Source organism: Neoarius graeffei, chromosome 27 (assembly GCF_027579695.1).
Source record: "Neoarius graeffei isolate fNeoGra1 chromosome 27, fNeoGra1.pri, whole genome shotgun sequence".
Taxonomy (NCBI): Eukaryota; Metazoa; Chordata; class Actinopteri; order Siluriformes; family Ariidae; genus Neoarius; species Neoarius graeffei.
The window spans coordinates 2,216,044-2,240,169 of NC_083595.1; the positions used below are offsets into that span (position 1 = coordinate 2,216,044).

The 24,126-nt window shown below is 41.3% G+C and overlaps 1 protein-coding gene across 3 annotated transcripts; it reads left to right on the forward strand.

Annotated features, from left to right (window-relative positions):
* mfng (MFNG O-fucosylpeptide 3-beta-N-acetylglucosaminyltransferase) lies at positions 1–24,126 on the forward strand. 3 transcript variants are annotated; one of them, XM_060912006.1, is made up of 9 exons: positions 1–641; positions 1,241–1,287; positions 17,961–18,006; positions 18,096–18,198; positions 18,504–18,657; positions 18,790–18,875; positions 19,429–19,594; positions 21,024–21,109; positions 22,914–24,126. In XM_060912006.1, exons 1-9 carry the CDS (start codon positions 371–373, stop codon positions 22,969–22,971), a joined length of 1,017 nt encoding a protein of 338 aa, XP_060767989.1. In that variant the 5' UTR covers positions 1–370; the 3' UTR covers positions 22,972–24,126. The 3 variants fall into 3 exon arrangements, with proteins under 3 accessions (XP_060767989.1, XP_060767988.1, XP_060767987.1); XM_060912005.1 differs by lacking the exon at positions 1,241–1,287 and having other exon boundaries at positions 5–265; positions 358–641; positions 22,914–24,125; XM_060912004.1 differs by lacking the exon at positions 1,241–1,287 and having other exon boundaries at positions 6–641; positions 22,914–24,125.

Consider the following 24,126-nt stretch of genomic DNA (forward strand, 5'->3'; position numbering starts at 1 on the left):
AGGATGGAGAAGACTTCCGGTTGGTTCCTCCGGTGTGAAGGATGCAGCAGCGCGCGCGCTCAAGCAGAACCGAGCTGCAGCTGCGCGCGCGCTGTGATGGAGCAGGAAGCGCGGATTAAAGGGAAGTGATGACTGACAGCGCAGGAAGTCGAGTGTGCGTTCTGTACTTGTCGGAGTTAAGATTTTTGATGATTTAACCGGAATGATGTGTGAAGCAGCTCCACCGCGCGCGCCCTTTATTTTCTTCGTCTTTTTTCATTTCCCGGTTTGATCTCTTTTTCCTTTTAGCTTTTTTAAAATAAGGTTTTTTTAACATGTTATAATAAAAACTATTATAAACTGAACCCCTTTATTTAGAAATGCATGTGAGATGGAAGCCGGGCCGCGCGGTTCCGGTAGCCGCGCTCGCGCTCCTCATCATCCTCGCCTTTGCGCACTCGCGGCTGCGGAACGGAAACGTGAGCGCGCGCGCCGACAAGCCACCATCCTCCTCCTCCTCCTCCTCCTCTCTGATGAGCGCGCGGGGACAGCGGCGTGTCCGGCTCGAGGACGTGTTCATCGCGGTAAAGACCACGCGACACTTCCACCGAAACCGCCTCGCGCTCCTGCTCGATACCTGGATCTCCAACATCAAAGAGCACGTGAGATCTCTTAATATCCGCATTAACACACACACACACACACACACACACACACACACACACACACCAGGTTTGCGCTTCCTGTGATCCTTTTCCATTAATGGATGGAGTAGAGGGGTGCCAATACATTCGGAGAATAACAGATCGACTACAGTCAGTATTTATATACATGCAGACGGCTGTCTGTCTCACTCTATCTCTCTCCCTTTCTGTCTCACTCTCTGTCCCTCTTATCTGTGACATGAACCACTTAGTGACTATAAATATTTGAGCCCCACACTGATAATCATATCCTCATTTTTTATCATTTCCCATTCAGCCAATCAGATTCATCTCCTGTGTCACATGCCCTCCTCTTGAATCAGTCCACTTAGAGCTGATAATATTTCTGTACAGGGATGAGGATATGAGGATGTTAGTCCTGTTAATGCGCAGTGCTCACTTTCCCTTAGGCAAGTTTCCTTCATATACACTCTGAGACAGACAGACAGAGGAACAGACAACATCAGATGAGAAATGATTTTGTGTCAGTGAGGTATGTGTGGGTTTGTGTTCATGGTGTGTGGGTTTGTGTTCATGGTGTGTGTGTGTGAAAACAGAGGAAACTCATCAGAGAGGAAGTTACATCAACAGGAAGTCGAACAATGTGACTATCACTCACTGCTCTACACACACTCACTTACACTTGTACACTCATGCAGATATGCTACAGCATGCACACACACACATACACACACACACACACACACACACACACACCTGCAGAGACACATCCAGAATCGCTTCACAGTAGTCAGTGAAGAATAAACTGAGACATAATGTGTGTAAGAAAATAAAGATTAGGATAAAAAAATCAATTCAAAATTTTGGACTGGAATTTGGTGTGTGTGTGTGTGTGCGCGCACGTACAGTTTCACTTCTGTATTCTGCTGTAGAAAGTGTGTGTGAGCTGCACTTCAGAGAGCAACTGAAGCTGACCACAAAATAATACTGACTCTGTCTGTCTAGCTTCCTCTCTCTCTGTCTATCTTCCTGTCTGTCTCTCTCTCTGCACTGCATGCTGGGAGTTTGCTGGTGGAGAGTGTAGTGAACGTTAGCGGAGAGCTTGCAATTTTTCCTAACTAAACTTTTCTCTTGTTTTTTCTTGAGTTATTTAATTTGAGTATTTTGTAGTTGTTGATAGTGGTGTTTTAGTGTTTTGTGTGTGTTTGTTTGTTGGCTGTTTGACGGGGATGGTGTCCTCCGGGACGCCGCCCCGTCCTTGAAGCATGGAGTAAGGGTGGTGCCACAACCTACGGTTCCGGTAGAGCAGGTGTTGCTCACGGTCGGAACACAGGTGGGTTATGGAAGCATCGTGTGTGCCTCCTGCATGAATAAAGCGGTGGTGGTGTTTTTGAAGCATCAGGAGCTTGTTAATCAGCTCATAGAGAGTTATTTATATATAATGAGTTTATACATGTTTCCCCGCTGGCGGTGCCCTCTGTCCGGGTCACCGTGTCCGGAGTCCCTCCATTTATTCCCAACGAGGCGCTGGAGAGAGAACTGAAGCGCGTCAGGAAATTCACGAGCGGTTTCCGGACGGTCAGTTTGGGCTATAAAAGTGACAAATTAAAACACGTTCAGTCTTTACGGAGATAAATGTTTATGTTTCTGGACTCCCCAACTCAAACACTGGAAGTTTCCTTCCGTGTTAAACACGAGGAAGGGTTTTACATGGTTTATGCGAGTTTGGGGAGCATGAAATGTTTTACGTGTGGGGATGTGGGTCACAAGCAGGTCGCCTGTCCTCACAGACAGCGGGGAGCAGAGCTGGCTGCTGCTGCTGGGATTATCAGTGAGAAAAGGGGAAGGAACGCAACTGATAGCGGGGTGACTGCGGAGACTGACAGTGGGGAGGGGGTCAGCGGGGTGGTTGATGTGACTGACAGTGGGGAGGGGGTTAGCGGGGTGGTTGGTGGGACTGACAGTGGGGAGGGGGTCAGCGGGGTGGTTGGTGGGACTGACAGTGGGGAGGGGGTCAGCGGGGTGGTTGGTGGGACTGACAGTGGGGAGGAGGGTAGCAAAGTGACTGACAGTATGGAGATGAACAGTGGTGAAGCTGTTGTGACTGACGGTGGGGAGGGGGGCAGTAGTGTGACTGATGTGACTGACAGTGGGGAGGTGAATAGTGGTTGCCCAACGCCATCTGAATCTGCTCCACCCGCTCAGGTTGAGTCTGGAAGGTCCCCGCCTGGAGCTACAGATACCGGAAGTTGTGTTTCAGCGGAGTTGATGGAGGCTGAACAGAGCAGGGTGGAGCAAGGAGAGGTCGGTGTAGGGGGTCTGAGCAGGACGCGGAGTCTCCATTTTACAGGAGGCTGTCAGACCCGACAGTGAGACAGAAGGGGTGACGAAGCCGGACCACTGTTATGGTGACAATGTGACTGCCATGGAATGTGACTCTGACTCTGTTTCTATAACGGACAGCATTTCTCAAAGCGAGGACCTCTATTCACTTGAGGAAATAAATAAATAACTTTTGGATGAAACTTTTGGGAAAAAAAAGCAAATGTTAAAGATTATTTTCCCAACGTTGAAAAGTTTATTAGACCAGTTACCACACTTCAAAGAGCTGTTGGAATTAGAATGAATAAGAAAATGAAACTTAAAAAATAAAAGTTTTTAATGACTGCATAGCACTGGGTGTTTTATCTCTACTGGATTTTACTATCTGTCTCTTTACGTTTGTCTCTCTATCTTTCAATATGCAGGGGTTAAGAGTCACTTCTTTAAATATAAATGGGGAAGAGATGAACAGAAAAGAGTTTTATTATCTGAAGTAATTAGACAGAAAAAACTGGATATTATTTTATTACAGCAGTGGTTTTCAAAGTGGGGGCTGCGGCACCCTGGGGGGGCGCTAGGGGGGCCTCAGAAAGTTGGAGGGACAATAACAAAAAAATTGCAAAAAATAAAAATAAAAATAAATATTTTAAATATATTATGTTTTTTAATCATTATTATAAAATATAATTATTAATAATAATACATCATATCGAAATGTTGTTTGCCATGCTCATCTCTCCGATTGCCTGTGACATTGCGATTTGTGCCATTTATCAAGCTGCTTTGCTCCTCAAACTAGCGTATTGTGGAGGAAATACTATTTTGTAAAGCACTTGAAAGAAGAACTACTGGGAAAGACATTTTTCAAGTTTTGGACGATTACATCGAGTCTAACGGATTGGACTGGACCCGTTGTGTGGGGGTGTGTTCGGACGGAGCCGCGGCAATGACCGGGAAGATCAGTGGAGTGACCGCGCTCATTAAGCAGAAGGCCCCGCATGTAGTGGCCACACACTGCACGCTCCATCGCGAGGCACTGGTCGCAAAAAGGATGGATAACGAGTTGAATCAGGTACTACAGGAGGTTATACAAGTAGTGAATTTGATTAAAGCCCGTCCCATGAAACACAGACTGTTTACCCTGCTTTGTAATGAGATGGGCGCTCGTTTTGAGGGGCTGCTGCTTCACTCGAACGTGCGCTGGCTGTCACGGGGCGCAGTTTTGAACCGTGTCTATGAGCTGCGGAGGGAGGTTGCAGAGCTCCTCTCATCTGAAAAGCATCAGCTGGCAGATCGGTTCACCGATGCAACCTGGATCCGCAAACTTGCAGACATGTCAGACATTTTCCAGCATCTAAATGTACTGAATCAAAGCATGCAAGGACGTGACACGTACCGTACATACTCCAGGTGCAAGACAAAGTGCGCGCTTTTTCCAAAAAGATCATGCTGTGGTCAAACAAGCTCCAGGAGGGAGTTACAGAAATGTTCCCACTACTTCACCAGGAGCTGCTGTCATGTGGTGATTTGGGCTCCGTCTCTCCATTGATCCAGTCCCACCTGGAGCACCTCCAAGGAGATTTCAAAGACTATTTCCCTGACCTCAAAAACACACATTTAAACTGGGTTAGGAACCCCTTTGCCCCCGGGGTCGGTTCTAGTCTGGGCTTAAAGTCACAGGAGGAGCTGATTGAGATGACAAACTCAGGGGATTTAAAAATGGACTTTGAGGCTCTTCCCCTGTCTAACTACTGGCTACATGTAAGAAAGGACGATCCCAGCTTGGCTGACAGGGCATTGAAATGCCTTCTCCCTTTCGCAACAACCTACTTGTGTGAGTTTGGCTTTTCAACTTTAAAGGCACTCAAAACCAAACATGGAGCACGTCTACATGCGGACAGAGACATGCGTATGGCACTGACGGAGATTAAGCCCAGGGTTGACGAACTATGTAGGAGCCACCAAGCCCATCCCTCCCACTAGTGTAAACCGTCTGTCACTCACACACACACACACACACACACACACACACACACACACACACACACACACACACACACAATTGAGAGTGGTTTGATTTCTTTTGTGCTGTTCTTATCAACAGTTTGTTGAAAAGTTTATTGTTCAGTGCGAAAATATTTGTGTTGAAGACATGTTAGTTAATAATATTCTTATGGTAAACAAATGTAACAATTATTGAATATTGAATAAAAGTAAGAGAAAACATTCTAAAAGTTGATGTTTCTTTACATATTTTGTAGCATTGTCTGTGGGTTTGCAAAGGGGGTCCCTGGCCAGACGCTAATGCTATTTGGGGGGCCTTGGCATGGAAAAGTTTGGGAACCCCTGTATTACAGGAAACACATAGTGACGAGTCAAATAAAATCGCCTGGGATTTATGGTGAAATGGACAATATGTTCTTAGTCATGGGACAAATTTTAGTGCAGGAGTTGTGATTTTATTCTCTCCTGTTTTAGATATAAACATCGTGTCCAGTAGAGTTGGTGAAGGGTAGAGTTCTTATGGTAAAAGTTAAAATACAGGATTTTACTCTTAGTTTTATTAATGTTTATGCACCAAACCAAGGCTCTGAACGTGAAGAGTTGTTTAATTTATTAAAAGAGAAGTTAAGTTGTAATGATCAGGGGAGTGTGTTTTAATGGGGGGAGACTGGAACTGCTGCACAGACTTTACATTCGACAGGACAGGAGAGGAACCACACATTCACTCCTCGTCCATTTTATCTCACTTTTTAAAGAGAACCGATCTGGTCGATGTGTGGAGAATGAAGCGCTCTTCAGTCCGAAAATACACATGGGTGAAAATATCTGACGGTAGAGTCTGTGCAGCAAGGTTGGACAGATTTTATATTTCTACACCTTTTATTTCAAGAGTTATTGACTGCCAAATCTCCCCTGTTGTTTTTACAGACCATCACTTAGTTTTCTCATCTCATCTCATTATCTGTAGCCGCTTTATCCTGTTCTACAGGGTCGCAGGCGAGCTGGATCCTATCCCAGCTGACTACGGGCGAAAGGCGGGGTTCACCCTGGACAAGTCGCCAGGTCATCACAGGGCTGCACATAGACACAGACAACCATTCACACTCACATTCACACCTACGCTCAATTTAGAGTCACCAGTTAACCTAACCTGCATGTCTTTGGACTGTGGGGGAAACCGGAGCACCCGGAGGAAACCCACACGGACACGGGGAGAACATGCAAACTCCGCACAGAAAGGCCCTCGCCGGCCACGGGGCTCGAACCCGGACCTTCTTGCTGTGAGGCGACAGTGCTAACCACTACACCACCGTGCCGCCCTCACTTAGTTTTAATGGAGCTTTTTTTTTTTTTTAATCTCCCACAGAAAACCCAAAGTCCTTTTGGCATTTTAATGTTAAGTTATTGCATGATCTTAATTTTTGTAAAAATTTAAAATTATTTTGGATCTATTGGAGATCCAGGAAAGAAACTGTTCCTTCACTCATGAAGTGGTGGGAGGTAGGAAAGGCCCAAATTAGAGTGTTTTGCCAGCAGTACTCCTCTAATTCCACAGCTAAAATCCAGAGAACTGTCCAGAAACCGGAAGAGGAAATAAGAGACTTTGAAAAAAATGTCTTTACCTCACAAGCTGATCAACAAAAAACGATGGGCTAATTTTTAAAAGGCAGGAACTTAACTCCCTTCTGCAGGACAGAGCTAAAGGAGTACTAGTCCGAGCACGTTTTACTAGACTCCAAGACATAGATGCACCAACTTCTTTCTTTTTTAACCCTTTGATGCAAAACATATGCACACCCCTTCTAATGCACAACATTGGGTCAAAAATGACCCGCATTCATTTTCCAGGTTATTTCATGCTGACTGAGTTTTTCTTTGCTCTATCTTTTGAAATCAATTTATTTTATGATTGAATATTCCAAGTATTCTTTAAATATCTTGTTTTTAATTACCACATCATTCATTACATTTTTTTTTCCTACTTTATGAACAAAAATACTTTTTATATTACTACACATGGGTCATCCAAGTGTGATTTAAAATTAAATGTCTTAATACTATAATAATAATTTGTTTTAAGTAATTACTTTAGCAGTGAATGGGGCCAGTTATTTATTTATTAACTATGTACGTTTAGTTAGCTAAGCCAACTACAATAAAATTAGCTAACTAAAGTAGAATATGTCAACAGCTCGGTAGCTAATAGTAATTACTGTAACTTTCTGACAAGTAATCTACTCACTCTCAAGGGAACCTAAACATCATCAATTTTTTTCTAAGGTAATGTTAGAACAATTGAAAAACATTACTTCCATGTATGAGATGGGCAAAGGGCGCTGCGCTGAGCTGTGAAATGTCTGACACAAGCACAATTCACAGTTCCCACCAAACGCTGGAGTAAATGAATGCAGGTCGTTTTTGACCCATGTTGTGCATTAGAAGGGGAGTGATACAAAAAGGGTTTTTATTCAAAAAGTAAGAAAGGAAAAAATAAAATAAGGATGTATGATGATCAAAAACAAGTTAATTGAGGAATACCTTGAATACTGAATGATGGAATTAATTTATTGCAAAGATATAGAAGATAAAAACTCAGCCGGGTCACTTTTGACCCATGTTTTGCATCAAAGGGTTAATTTGGAGAAATCTGCTGTTCAGAGGAAACAAATGGTCTGTCTTCGTCGTTCTGATGGAAACATCACTACAGACCCAGCCATGATGAGGAAGCTCGCAGTGGAGTTTTATACAGATCTATTCAGCGTGGGTAGCTGTGACATGGACTGTGGCGCAGAGCTTCTGCAGGGACTTCCTCAGCTGAGCTTAGAAGACCAGAACACTCTGAACGCAGAAATTGTTTTAGATGAGCTGACTGCTGCGGTGTCCCAGATGGCACCAGGCAAGGCTCCGGGACTAGATGGTCTTCCTTCGGACTTTTTTAAACACTTCTGGACAATACTGGGACGGGACCTTTTGGCCGTTTTTAAAGTGTCTTTTAAAAAGGGAGCCTTCCGGCTTCCTGTAGGCGAGCAGTTCTTTCACTGCTGCCTAAGAAGGGAGACCTAGCTCTTTTAAAGAACTGGAGACCTGTAGCTCTTTTATGTATGGACTGTAAGATCCTCTCCAAGGTTTTATCAAATAGATTAAAAAATTTTATTGAATTATTTATTGGTGCAGATCAGTCATATTGTATTCCGGACAGGTTGATGTATGATAATTAATTTTTAATAAGGGATATATTTGATGTTTGTAAATTGTATAATATTAATGTTGGTATTTTATCCATTGATCAAGAAAAGGCGTTTGATCGTGTGGATCATGGTTTTCTCTTTTCCGCCCTGCAGGCTTTTGGAATTGGGGGAAGTTTTTTATCCTGGGTCAAACTATCATATAATGAAGCCTGCTGTTTAGTGAAGGTGTGGGGAGGGTTGAGCTGCCCTGTGCCAGTTAAAAGAGGAATCAGACAGGGCTGCCCCATCTCAGGCCAGCTCTACAACATTGTCATTGAACCTCTTCTATGTAGGCTGAGGAGCTGGTTACAGGGCCTGGGTCTCCCTGAGCTGGCTCAGAACCGCTCTGTGGCCGTCTCAGCTTATGCAGATGATGTTAATGTTTTTATACAAAATCAGAGAGATATACAAGAACTTAAAGAATTGATTGATTGATTGATTGATTGATTCCGAACAGTAAAGAAGATATAAAAACAAACAAAAAATAAAAAATGCAATCATCAAAACATCATCATAAACAGAATAGCGTAGCCACAAGGCAGTAACATAATAATGTTTGGAAAGGATTAGGAAGAAGTAAATAACTTATCAAATCCTAACCCTCGATACCACCGCTAATCAAACATCACTTTCCACCATAATAAACTATATATACAAAAGAAAACAAATCAACAAAAAAAAGCATACCAACATGGTATAATATCGCCCAAATCAAATCATATATATGCAAATACTTATGCTATGCATATATACACACATACAATACATATATACAGTACATACATACAGTATACACATGCCTATAACTATACACATCCATACGTACACAGACGCCCATATTATAATTATGCATATTATGCTTATATATTATATACAATTATGCACTTATATATATATATATATATATATATATATATATATATATATATATATATATATACAAATACTCACTTTTTATATAATATATGTGTACGTACCCATACCCACATATATACACTTATATTATCAACAGCATGTTACTGTAATTCCTCCTCCCTATACCTCATACAGATCTGTTCCTTATACCTTTTTTTGAACTGGTTTATATTTCATGAGCTCCACATTCAAACTGTTCCATAGCTTTACTCCACAAATAGAGATACTGAACATTTTTAACGTTGTCCTAGCACTGCGAATTTTACATTTCATTTCCCCCTAAAATTATAGCCCCCCTCTCTATCCGAGAACATCGTTTGGAGATTCCTTGGTACTTTATAATTCCTTACTTTGTACATTATTAAGGCAGTTTTATATTCTATAATATCCCTGAATTTTAAACATTTTGAATTTAAGAATAGTGAATTAGTATGATCTTGGTAAACAGCACTATGAATTATTCTTATAGCTCTTTTTTTGAAGTATAGTTATAGCATGAAGTGAACATTTATACGTATATCCCCATACCACTGAGCAGTAATTTAAGTACGGTAAAACCAGGGAACAGTAAAGAATGCGGAATGAATTATAGTCCAGGACGTGCTTAGCTTTACTCAACACAGATATGCTTCTTGATAGTTTCATTAGTATGTATTTTATATGTGATTTCCAATTAATTCTATCATCTATTATTACCCCAAGAAATTTATTATTAGAAACTCTTTCAATATCAATACCATCTAACTGTACATTTATTGCCCTATTTATTTTATAATTATTAAATAACATGATTTTTGTTGGGCGGCACGGTGGTGTAGTGGTTAGCGCTGTCGCCTCACAGCAAGAAGGTCCTGGGTTCGAGCCCCGGGGCCGGCGAGGGCCTTTCTGTGTGGAGTTTGCATGTTCTCCCCGTGTCCGCGTGGGTTTCCTCCGGGTACTCCGGTTTCCCCCACAGTCCAAAGACATGCAGGTTAGGTTAACTGGTGACTCTAAATTGACCGTAGGTGTGAATGTGAGTGTGAATGGTTGTCTGTGTCTATGTGTCAGCCCTGTGATGACCTGGCGACTTGTCCAGGGTGTACCCCGCCTTTCGCCCGTAGTCAGCTGGGATAGGCTCCAGCTTGCCTGCGACCCTGTAGAAGGATAAAGCGGCTAGAGATAATGAGATGAGATGAGATGATTTTTGTTTTAGACAGATTTAATGATAATTTATTTCGATCAAACCAACTTTTTAACCTGCACAATTCTGAAGAGATTGTTTTCTAACTCATGTAAATTTGTTCCAGATCAAAACATACATGTCATCTGCAAATAATACCATCTTAAATATCTTTGATACATTGCACATATCATTTATATAAAGAATAAACAGTTTAGGACCCAATACTGACCCCTGAGGGACACCACAATCAATATTCAAACGAGTTGAGACAGAGTCACCCAACTTCACAAATTGTGTCCTGTTGCTCAAATAACTTTTTATCCAATTTAATACAACTCCCCCATTCCATATTGTTCCATCTTATTAATTAATATATCATGATTAATAGTATCAAAAGCTTTTTGAAGATCAATAAATATCCCAGCGACATGTTTCTTATCTATAGAGTTACTGATTTCTTCAATTGATTCCATTAGTGCCATCTCTGTTGATCTATTTGCTCTAAATCCATATTGACGATCACTGAGTAGTTTGTATTTTTCAATGAATTTATCTAATCTGTTATTGAATAGTTTTTCGAGAATTGAGGAAGTAAAGAAACAGGTCTGTAATTTGTGAAGTTGTGTTTGTCCCCAGATTTATACAATGGAATTACTTCTGCTATTTTCATATTGCTTGGAAATGTACCGGTTTGAAATAAGTTACAGATGTATGTTAATGGTTTAGAAATCCTCCCAATAATAGTTTTCACTAGTTTCATATCAATATCATTACAATCCGTGGATATTTTATTACTACATTTATTAACTATATCAATAATTTCCTTCTCATCTACTGGTGTAAGAAACAGAACAAGAATTCCTCTTTATAATATTATCTATACAATCATCATTTGTTACTGGATCAGAGATATTTTGAGCTAATCTTGGTCCAACATTAACAAAAAAATTATTAAAACTATTAGCAACTACATCCATGTTATAATTTTCGATACCGTTGTCATTAAAGTATTTAGGGTAATGTATTTGTCCGGAGCCATCTTTAATAATACTATTTAATATATTCCATATTCCTTTAATATTATTTTTATTATATATTAATTTACCATAATAATCCTTCCTACATCTCCTTATGATACTCGTTAACTTGTTTTTATATTTTTTATATTTATTTTCTGCCTCTTTGGTTCTTAATTTAATAAATTCTCTATATAGAGTTTTTCTTCCTACAGGCATTCTGTAATCCCTTAGTAATCCAAGGTTGGTCATTATAATTATGTTTTGTACTATATTGCTTCAGTGGGCAATTTTTATCATATAATAATTTGAATATACTTAAAAAGTTATCATATGCTCTATCAATACTATTCTCTATATAAACTGATTCCCAGTCTTGTATTAATAAATCATTATTTAATGCAAACATGGCCTCCTCAGTCCTCACTCTTCTATACTTAAGTTTATGGTCTGTCACATTTCTCTTATGATTAGAGTCATAAATTGTAAAAGCTGGTAGATGATCACTAATATCATTGATTAATATTCCACTTATAATGTTATCTATATCATTGGTAACTATATTATCTATTAAGGTAGCACTATGGCCAGTAATTCTGGTGGGTCTGGTAATTTTTGGGTGGAGACTCATACTGTACATGGTATTAATAAATTCCTCAGTCATACTGTGCTTATTAGGGTTCAACAGATCAATATTAGTATCCCCACAAATGAAGATAACTTTTTTATTATCTACTGTAAATGTCTTTTCTACCCAGTCCTTAAATGCCTCTATACTAGTTTCTGGCGCTCTATATATACAGCTAATTAATACACTTCTACTTTTTTCAATATTAATTTCGATTGTTAAACATTCTAATAAGTTATCAATCACTGTTGTCATGCCATCTATTAACTTATAATTCAAATTACAGTCCACATACACCGCCACTCCTCCTCCACCTTTATTTTTCCTGTTTTATATAATTAAATTCATATCCAGCCAGTTGGAAATCCACTCCTTTCTCCAGGTCAATCCAGGTCTCCGTTATGGCAATTATGCTGAATGGATGAGTAAACTGACTTAAGTATTTCTTGACATGTTTGAAGTTAGCGTACATGCTTCTGCTGGTGAAGTGTATTATTGCTAATTTTCCCACAGCCTCAGTGGACTGATTGTACTGTTCCTCTGTGTAATGGTGGCAATTGTCCTTAATGGTTGAAAAAAAGTTATTGTCCGGGTCTATGTCATTTTCTGTATCCAGTAGTTTATGGTCAGTGAATTCGTGTGGTTTCAGTTCCAGGTTTTCATAATCAACAAGCATTTGCGTGAGCCGAGTAGTGTTCCGGGTAATGGATGAAGAGTTATTTCGGTGTGTGTGTCATGGTTGAGTTTGGTGTAGTGTCACGTCGGTATTGATTACTGTACAGTCCCGATAGCATCACTGGTATTTGTCCAAGTCCTCGATGTTTCATATGACCAGAAGTCTCGCCTCCTCCGGTGTACCGTTCAGCTTAATGAATACTTTCCAGTTGGTGATCCATGTCGATTGAATTTTATTTTCCTTCAGATGTCATGCTTTTCTGGCGATGTCAGCATTGCATTTTGTCAGGTGCTTGTTGATGTAGCCGTTTGTCCCTTTCAGTTTCCTTCCTTGTTTCAGTAGTGTAGCTTTATGTTTCCGGCTGATGAATCTCATGATGATGGTCTGTTTGTCTCTGGTGTTCCTCCTTGGTAGCGGGTGGCAAGCCTCGATGTTATCGCAGTCCAGGTGAATTCCCCTGGACTGCAGGAAAGCAGCTACCGGCTGCTCCGTGGAGCTCACATCCAGCTCCCCGGGCTCCTCCCCACTGATAGCAGTCACTGCCCGAGCGTATGACCGAGGTTTTACCTGGAGCCCGGTGACGACAACGTCGTTCATTCTGGAGTATTGCTCCAGGTTGGCCACTCGGCTTTCCAGGTCGGCGATCCGCTTATCCTTCTCCACATTCTGGATCCGCAGCGTTTTCACCTCTTCCACCAAGTCCAATATGCTCTTCTGCTGCAGCCTGACAGCAGAAACTTCTTCAGTTATGAAGTCGAGTGACTTTTTTATGTCATCGACTTCCTCAGCAGTGGGGATCTTCTTTGGGCCCATATAGCCTGGTAGCAAGTTGCTGGGACAACCAGCTTTCGCCATCAGCTGTTAACACAGCCAGCTGTTCGCCTCACTGCCTTTCTGTGCAGCCTGACTGTGTATGAAAAGGCCTCCTCCGCTAAAGTTAACTGGGACAAATGTGAAGCTTGTTTAATAGGTCAGTCGAGCCTAAGAGACGCTCCTGAGCTACCTGGGAAACTTAAGTGGGGAAAAAGAGGCATTAAAGTTCTGGGAGTGTATTTAGGGTGTGAGGACTTCCAAAAACAGAACTGGGAGGGAGTGCTGGAGAAGGTGAGTGCCAAGTTGTCTAAATGGAAATTGTTGCTTCCCCAGCTGTCCTACAGGGGTAGAGTTCTGAAAGCCAATAACCTGGTCATCTCTTCTTTGGCATAGACTGATCGTCTTAGTGCCACCACCAGGCCTCGTGAGGGACATACAGTGGCTCCTGGTGAACAACTTCTGGTCAGGTCAGCATTGGCTGAGGGCGCCAGTTCTCTATCTCCTTGTGGCTGAGGGAGGACATGGCCTCATGGACATTTTATCAAGAATTACTGCCTGCAGACGGCACAGAGGCTACTCTATGGCTGCGGATACTGCTGGCTGGTGTTTGCTCAGCTGCTCCTGAGGAAGGCTAGCCGGCTGAGACTGGATAAACAGCTTTTTCTTGTAAGGGCCTCTGAAGTTGACCTGGCTGGAATAACACCCTTCTACAACTCGGTGCTTGATGCGTGGAAGACACTCAAGACCACACGGACCATGGACCTCAAACCTGGTTTGTGGATCTTTGAGGAGCCGCTGTTCTACAGTAATTTCTTTACATCCAACATGCTTTCCTCCACATCACTTTGTACCAAGTTTATCGAGGCTGGCATTGTCAAACTGGGCCACCTCATAAGAACATCTCCGGAGAAGCTTGGTGGAGTCATCGGCGTCAGGTCTTCCAGGGTGCTGAAGAAGATAGTGGAAGAGGTCTGGCAGTCCCTGTCTGTACCCCTCAGGGTGTACGCCCAGGACCGTACCCTGGTTGACCTATGGCATGAGGACCATGAGTACATCTTTCCTGCACTAAGCGTCAGACCTGCGACTGAAGAGTGGCGAGAGGAGAGAGGGATGCTTCTGTCCCTGAAAACACCAGTGCTGGGCAACTTCAGCTCATGTGGGAAGAAGCAGCTCTACTACAGCTGTGTAAAGGTACTGAACTTCTGCTCTTTGGTTGAAGTCAGGGAGTCGAGGTGGACCCAGGTTTTTGCTCCAGAATGCACCCCTAAAGGCTGCTGGAGGACTCCGTACAAGCCGCCCATTGAGAAACAGATGGCTGACCTCCAGTGGAGGATCATACACGGAGCGATAGCCACAAACAGACACAGGGCTCACCTGGATCCCAGCACTGGGGAAGACTGTCCCTTCTGTCATCAACAAGAAACCCTCGACCACTTGGTGACTCTTTGTCCTCGTCTAGTGGGCCTATTTAAGATCCTGCGAGAGTGGGTGGAACATCTAGAGGAGAAATTTTCCCTCCCTTTGTTTGTCTTTGGGCTGAAATACACAGTCAGGAAAAGACATACTCAGGTTTTAATTAATTTTTTAATCAGAACTGCAAAACTAGCAATCTGGAAGACCAGAAAGAATCAGATGCTGGGCCTGGGATGGACTGATGTGGTTCAGAGCCTGAAAGGTTTGGTTGCATCTCGTCTTAAGGTAGAGCGTGCTTTTTACAGACTAATCAATAACCTGGACACTTTTTTAGATCTGTGGGGTTTTAATCAAATCAAGTTTATTTGTATAGCACTTTTAACAATAAACATTGTCGCAAAGCAGCTTTACAGAATTTGAACAACTTAAAACATGAGCTAATTTTATCCCTAATCTATCCCCAATGAGCAAGCCTGTGGCGACGGTGGCAAGGAAAAACTCCCTCAGACGACATGAGGAAGAAACCTCGAGAGGAACCAGACTCAAAAGGGAACCCATCCTCATTTGGGCAACAACAGACAGCCTGACTATAATATTAACAGTTTTAACAGGTATAACCCTCAACTGTCCTCATGGGGCCGTCCTTCACAGGAGCGGTGCGATAAAACTCCGACCAGACACAGGGCACCAGGATGGATCAAGCAGGTCCGAGGGGCAGAAGAGGCCAGCATCTCAATCCCGGGATCAACATGTAACTCAGAGGGACAGATTGGGGGGGGGGAAGAGAGAAAGAAAACACAGGTTGTTAGGTATGCCCTAAAAATGACAAGTATTAAATCTGTGTGGTAGGCTCGCAGAGACGAGAGTCTTTACATCAGGCATAACACACAACAATGGCATGTTAATATGGTAAAAAATATCATGACCTGCTCTGGCTGGATGCTTGATTGGGTGAAGGGAGCACACTCCTCAGCAATGATGAGATGCAGATGGGACCCTTAGGGCTGGCCAAGACAATTCAGTTACATTTCACCGGGTCTGGGACATGCGACAGAATGTCTGACGGCCGATTCCCTGCAGGCTACGATAGCCAGTCGAGGTCTCCACCCTCTCCACCAAAAGATTTCCTGTTGACTCCATGTAACTCAGAGGGACAGATTTGGGGGGGGAGGGAAAGAAAACACAGGTTGTTAGGTATGCCCAATGTCACCTGAATAAGTAGGAGCAGTATACATATTGCACCAGTAAGAGCAGTATACATATTGCACCGAGTACAAGCAGGGACTCCGGCAACTAACTACGACAGCATAACTAAAAGGAGAGAGCCAGAAGGTAACACAGGCATGAGGGAGCAGCCAGCCACTACACCGTCAACAAACTCGAGTGAGCAAGCGAGTGGGGACTGCCAGCATCCATACATCCCAGTTTACCAAAACACTCTGTCTGAGGACCCTCCAGATCTACTCCTTTACCTCATAAACACCATTAACAAAAGGCTTGACTAAACAGATATGTTTTCAGCCGAGACTTAAATGCTGAGACTGTGTCTGATTCCCGAACATTACTTGGAAGGCTGTTCCATAACTGTGGGGCTTTGTAAGAAAAGGCTCCGCCCCCTGATGTAGCCTTCACTATACGAGGTACCAGCAGATAGCCTGCACCTTTTGATCTAAGTAGGCGTGGCGGGTCATAGAGGAGCAGAAGTTCACTCAGGTACTGTGGTGCGAGACCATTTAGTGCTTTAAAGGTCAATAGTAGTATTTTATAATCAATACGAAATTTGATTGGGAGCCAGTGCAGTGTGGATAAGACAGGGGTGATGTGGTCATATTTTCTAGTTCTAGTAAGGACTCTTGCTGCTGCATTTTGAACTAACTGGAGCTTGTTTATGCACTTATTGGAACATCCAGACAGTAAGGCATTACAATAATCCAACCTGGAGGTAACGAAAGCATGGACTAGTTTTTCTGCATCATGCAATGATATTAAATTTCTTATCTTTGCAATATTTCTGAGATGAAAGAAAGCTATCTGGGTGATGTTATCAATGTGAGTTTCGAATGAAAGACTGGGGTCAATAATCACTCCGAGGTCTTTTACTGCTGCACATGAAGAAACAGAAAGGCCATCCAGAGTCACTGTGTAATCAGAAAACTTACTTCTAGCTGTATGTGGTCCTAGCACAAGTACTTCAGTCTTGTCAGAGTTAAGCAGAAGGAAATTAATAAGCATCCAGTGTCTAATGTCCTTAACACATTCCTCAATTCTATTAAGCTGGTGTCTCTCATCAGGTTTTGCAGAGACATACAACTGTGTGTCATCAGCATAACAGTGGAAACTAATACAATGTTTACGAATAATATTGCCCAGAGGTAACATATATATAGAGAAAAAAGCAGTGGACCCAAGACAGAACCTTGTGGAACACCAAACTTTACCTCGGTATGTCTAGAAATATCACCATTTATATCAACATACTGATAACGATCAGTTAGATAAGACCTGAGCCAGGAGAGGGCCGTTCCCTTAACTCCCACAACATTTTCTAGTCTATCCAGAAGAATGGAATGATCAATGGTATCAAATGCTGCACTAAGGTCAAGCAACACAAGCAGCGAGACACAGCCCTGATCAGACGCCAACAGTAGGTCATTTACTACTTTAACCAGAGCTGTCTCTGTGCTGTGATGAGGTCTAAATCCTGACTGATACATTTCATGGATGTTATTCCTATGTAAATATGAGCATAACTGCTGTGCCACAGCTTTTTCAAGGATTTTAGACAGGTTTTATGTTCACTTGAAGAGGATGGTGCACTAACTCTCAGCTTTTAATGTACAAGTGTGTGTGTGTGAGAATGTTTTAACAGAAAAGGTGTTTTTATGGACTGAATTTGATGATTTTCTAGCAATGACTTTTTATGTACCTTTTTATTTTTCTCCATTATTTATTGTTTTATTTCTTGTGAAAAAAATATACACATGGAACAATGGCGTAATTAAAGGTGGCTTAAAAAGTCAAAAGTCTCTCTCTCTCTCTCTCTGCCTGTCTGTATGAAAGGTGTGATTTAGTAGTAACTGTAAAGAAATAGAAATGTAGCTGCTGATTGATTTTATTATTTATATTTTGTTTGTTTACAGACGTATATCTTCACAGATACCAGAGATGACGAGATCGGCTCTAGAGGTAACGCACACACACGAATGTCAGAAGATTCAACACTTCAGAAGTCACAACTTTCCCATTGCTGTGTGTGTGTCTGTGTGTGTGTCCAGGTTTTAACCTCATTGTCACCAGTTGTTCACCTGAACACACTCATGAGGCTCTCTCCTGTAAGATGGCCTCTGAGTATGACCACTTCATGGCCTCTGATAAACAGTGAGTGTGTTACTCCAGTTCACTGAAGGAGCCATGTTGAGCACCAGAGTTAGCAAATTAGCGCTGTTTAGCGTTAGCAATGTAGCTGCTTCTGTATTTCTGTTCCTCTCAATGCCAGACTTCAGTCCCACTGAGTGTTTTTACTGAAACGTTAGAGATGATTCAGGTTTCATCCCAAATACTGTCAGATCCCAATGTTTATGAATGTCTGAGACATTGTCTGGCAATAATGGATGAGTGTGTGTGTGTGTGTGTGTGTGTGTGTGTGTGTGTGTGTGTGTGTGACTGCTCTGTCTGTAACGCAGGTGGCTGTGCCACGTTGATGATGATAACTACCTGAATCCAGGTGCGCTGCTGTCTCTCCTCTCTGAATTCTCATTGGACAGAGATGTGTACGTGGGTAAACCCAGTTTGGATCGACCAATCAAGGCCCAGGAGCTGCTGCCTAGCAACAAGACAGTGAGTGATATCCCATAATGCACCACAACTGTTACTAAATGCATTTAATAAAATCAAATCACACACATTTGAAATCTTTACATATATCACATAAATAATATTGAATAATAACTGGTTAGTTTGTGTTTTCAGCGTGATGTGCAGTTCTGGTTCGCAACAGGAGGGGCGGGGTTCTGTCTCAACAGGAAGTTAGCAGAGAAGATGGCTCCATGGGCGAGGTGTGATTAAATTACAAGTTAATAATATGTAGAATTTTTATTTATGTTAGACTGAGAGGAGGAAGAAAGGGTGTGTGTGAGAGAGAAAGAGAAATTCTTATAGTTTTGACATTTTCATTAGTTTTTATTTCATCTTTCAGTTTTAGTTTTCGTTAGTTTTACAAGTGCATAAGTAGTTTTAGTTTTGTTTTAATTTTGAGGAATTGACTAGTTTCTATTTAGTTTTAGTTTTTCAGGCTTTGCATGGAGAGCATCTTCTGTTGTGTTTTATGGCAGCCAGCATTACATTACTGCCCCCTTCAGGAACTAGTCTGTTACTGACTCAAAGGGGAAAACAAAATGAAAACGAAGCTGATTTTACCTGCAGTTCTGTTTCGTTTTAGTTCGTGTTGCATTGTTCATTGTAGTTTTTTATTTAGTTTTTTTTTTTAAATCTAATTTTTAAATCGTTTTTAATAATTTATTTTTTCACGACTAGTTTTAATTTAAGTCTTAGGTTTTGTTAACTATATTAATTCTGTGTGTGTGTGTGTGTGTGTGTGCGCGCGCGCAGCGGGTCCAGGTTAGAACACACCTCGGCTGTAATCAGACTTCCTGATGACTGTGTGATTGGTTTCATTGTTGAGAGGCAACTGGGCGTGTCCATGATCCACAGTGACCTGTTCCACTCTCACCTGGAGAACCTTCTGCTGCTCTCACCTGCACAGATCCTCACACAGGTCCAAGCACATCAGCCAATCAGCTGAGACCACATCACTCAGAGTCACACACATCAGCCAATCAGCTAAAACAGTCATTTTTTTTCTTTTTTTTTCCGTCTTTATTTACATATCCTAAGGTACATTATAAGCATTTAAGAAGAAAGGAAAAAAAAAACTTGTACGCATATTAAGTTAAGCTAAATGTTTAAAAAGTAGCCTATTTACAAAGGTATTTTTAAAATGATCAGTATTTACATTAGACATTACATATCTTGTTCCACGGAGATTATATTTGCTTTGTTTTTTGACAGGGAGGTAGGGCTTAAGCGGATAATTATCAATCGATAGTGCTTTTCTTGTATATTTTACAATCTTGTTTTGCTAAAAAAGTTTTAATACAGATGGGATACGATATGAAGCGGCGCTTATGACCTCTATCTAGAAAATTTTGAACTACATTAAGACTAGATTCATACGCACCATAAACAGGTAAGGCATATGTAAAACAAGGCAAAACGAGATAAAAATAAATGATCAATTTTTAATTGAGTACACTGTTCCTTTCTAAGTGCTCTTAATACATGCAGACATTTGTTCGCCTTAGTCAATTTAGTCTTTGTGTGTAATGTAAATTTAAAATCACTCTGTAACGTAACTCCTAATAAAGGTAAGCTACTGCATTGTGGGATATCAATAACAGGCTGATATACGTAATTATTACATTTCTTCCGCACTATTAGTTCCTTACATTTACAGTACTAGTGTTACATGACATCTGATTCTCATTAGACCATCTAAGAAACAAATTGACTAAATTTATAGAAGGGTCTGCTTTGTTGTAAACGGGAGACACTATAGTAGAATCATCTGCATATTTGAAAAGTATAGGATTACCATTATAATGTCAAGATCATTAAAGAAAATGTTAAAAAGGTGCGGTCCGCTGACACTGCCCTGAATAGTCCCTTTGTTTACAGACTTCCAATTGCAACTGTGATTACTAGAGAAAATTCTTTGTTGCCTACCAAAAAGAAAACTGTGATACCAATTGATTATATATGGACTAAGCGCTAACTGTTTGAGTTTGTTTGACAAAAGATTATGCTTAACACGGTCAAAGGCCTTGCTGAAGTCCATTGTAAAAACTCTAACAGCTCTGCAGTCAATGTCATCCAGGTATTTACACACCTGGTGCTGGATGGTGATCAGCGCATTGGTACAGTTACCTCCTTGTCTGTATGCAAACTGAGAGGGGCTAAGGCTAGCTTCGACCGTTTTCCTGGCGAAGTTCTCAAACACAACCTTTTCAAAGGCCCACGCAATAACGGGTGTTACATTAATGCCTCTGTAATCTTTGTCCTCCTTCGGGATATCCAACATGTCGTGTGTGTGTGTGTGTGTGTGTGTGTGTGTGTGTGTGTGTGTGTGTGTGTGTGTGTGTGTGTAGGTTACTCTGAGCTATGGCCTGTTGGAGAATAAAATGAACAGTGTGGGACTCAAGGGAAGTTTCAGCACAGAGGAGGATCCATCCAGGTAACATTCTGTCCTTTAGTCTGATTTCAGTATTATCTCGTCTACACTCTGTAATCAGATTACAGAAAGAATGTATCATCAAATATGATCAGACTGTAATAACATTAGTGGTATCAAATGCAGTATTGGATCAGAGGACCGTCAGCCTGTAATCTTATGATATAATCAGACAATAAAAGATTATACGACCCCAATTCCAAAAAAGTTGGGATGCTGTATAAAACATAAATATAAACAGAATACAATGACTTGCAAATCATGGAAACTCTATATTTCATTGAAAATAGTACAAAGACAACATATCAAATGTTGAAACTGAGAATTTTTTTTTTGAAAAATATATGCTCATTTTGAATTTGATGTGAGCAATATGTTTAAAAAAAGTTGGGACAGGCATGTTTACCACTGTGTCACATCACCTCCACTTTTAACAACACTCTGTAAACATTTGGGAACTGAGGAGACCAATTGCTGTCATTTTGAAAGAGAAATGTTGTCCCATTCTTGCCTGATATACAATTTCAGTTACTCAACAGTTCAGGGTCTCCTTTGTTGTATTTTGCGCTTCATAATGCACCAAATGTTTTAAATGGGAGACAGGTCTGGACTGCAGCAGGCCAGTTTAGCACCCGGACTCTTTTACGACAGAGCCATGCAGTTTTAATATGTGCAGAAAGTGGTTTGGCGTTGTCTCGCTGAAAGAAGGAAAGCCTTCCCTGAAAAAGATTTTGTCTGGATGGCAGCATATTGCTCTGAAACTTGTTTATATCATTCAGCATTAATGATGCCTTCCCAGATGTACAAGCTACCCATGTCGTGCACTAACGCCCCCTCATACCATCACAGATGCTGAATGCTTTTGGGCTGTGCACTGATGATAAGCTGGATGGTCCCGCTCCTCTTTAGCCTGGAGGACGTGGGGTCCATGATTTCTAAAAAGAATTTCTACTTTTGATTCGTCAGACCTCGGGACAGTTTTCCACTTCGCCTCAGTCCATCGTAAAAGGGCTTGGGCCCAGAGAAGGGGGTGGGGTTTCTGGATATCGTTTATATCTGGTTTCAACTTGCGTTTGTGGATGCAGTAGTGAAGTGTTTTCACAGTCAATGGTTTTCTGAAGTGTTCCTGAGCCCATACAGTGATTTCCACTACAGACACATGTCTGCTTTTAATGCAGTGTCTCCTGAGGGCCTGAAGATCACAGGCATCCAGTGTCAGTTTTCAGCCTTGTCTCTTGGATACAGAGATTTCTCCAGATTCTCTGAATCTTTTAATGATATTATGGACCATAGATGATGTGATCCACAAATTCTTTGCAGTTTTACATTGAGGAACGTTATTCTGAAATTGTTGCACTGTTTGCCCATGCAGTCTTTCACAGAGCGGTGAACCCCGCCCCATCTTTACTTCTGAGAGACTCCGCCTCTCTGGGATGCTCTTTTTATACCTAATTATCTTAATGACCTGTTACCAATTAACCTAATTAGTTTTTTTTTTTTTGCGTGTAACTGTTTGTCTTTTGTCGCCCCGTCCCAACTTTTCTGAAACGTGTTGCTGACATCAAATTCAAAATGAGCATATTTTTCAAAAAACAATAACATTTCTCAGTTTCAACATTTGACATGTTGTTTGTACTATTTTCAATGAAATAATAGGGTTTCCATGATTTTGAAAATCTTCACAATGTTTTTAATCTACATATTACACAGTGTCCCAACTTTTTTGGAATTGGGGCTGTAATCCAGTGATACAATCAGATACAGTAATCAGGTTTGTGACTGATTTTATTGTGTTTTGGGTTTTCAGGTTTAAAACACTGCACTGTTTCTTGTACCCTCTGACGAGCTGGTGTCCACGAGCATGAAAACATCTCACATACTCGTACACACTGAGGACATGCCCAATGCATGCCTGTGTCCCCATGTAACTGTCCCCATGTCCATGTGCCATAATGTCTATGTATCCATGTGTTCCTTTGATCCCATGTCCATGTGTCACTGTGTCCATGTGTCGTGTCACCATGTCCCAATGTAACTGTGTCATCATGGCTATGTTTTACTGTCACGGTGTCCCTGTTTAACTTTGTCCCTGTGTCATTGTGTCCATGTGTTCCCGTTTCACTGAATCATCACTGAGGAAAAGGCAAGAGAACACCATGAGGTTATTTGCACCTTATTAGACTTTTTCTTATGGCGCTAAACTCTCTTGGTGTCATGTCCCCTGTCTCAATGGATCTGGAGCTCATGTGGATGTTCTTCAGTTCCAGCTTGAAATGTTTTTGAATTGGATCTGACCTTTTCACACTCCTGGCTGGCTTGCCAACTGTCTCTGATGTGTAAAGGGTTATAAATGAACAGCTTAACATTGATTTCATTAGAAAATCTTCCAGGAATGTGTGGGTCAGAGGTCAGAGTATCTCAGGCTTGTAATCTCATCCATAATTTATCTCCACATTTTCCCATGAATCTCCAGTTCTACTGGGAGATCCTCTTCATGTACGCTAGAAGAACAAGAAAACACATCCAAACAAATGTTTAATGATCCCAGATTATTCAGCCTGAGTGTAAAAATGTTCTTAAACACAGAGTAGGTCCTGGTTCCTTATTCCTGCTTTAACTATTTGATTTGTTTACAGTGTAGATTATTTTTACATTTATTCTAGTCTGTCGAAGTGCTCAGTGTCCTCACAGAAAGCACTTAAAGGTGTGTGTGTGTGTGTGTGTGTGTGTGTGAGAGAGAGAGAGAGAATTTTACTTCTTTTCTTCAGACAGTTTACACTGGAATAACAATAAAACCCCTCATTTAGTTTAAACAGGAACACACACAGGTGTGTGTCAAGTACAACCCCGATTCCAAAAAAGTTGGGACAAAGTACAAATTGTAAATAAAAACGGAATGCAATAATTTACAAATCTCAAAAACTGATATTGTATTCACAATAGAGCATAGACAACATATCAAATGTCGAAAGTGAGACATTTTGAAATTTCATGACAGCAACACATCTCAAAAAAGTTGG

Excerpts from the sequence above, each read along its gene's own strand:
- mfng (XM_060912006.1), top strand. The coding sequence starts at position 371 with ATGGAAGCCGGGCCGCGCGGTTCCGGTAGCCGCGCTCGCGCTCCTCAT. Across the intron at positions 1,288-17,960 it reads TCAACAGGAAGTCGAACAAT|ACGTATATCTTCACAGATAC; the intron begins GTGACTATCACT and ends GTTTGTTTACAG. Across the intron at positions 19,595-21,023 it reads CTGCACAGATCCTCACACAG|GTTACTCTGAGCTATGGCCT; the intron begins GTCCAAGCACAT and ends GTGTGTGTGTAG.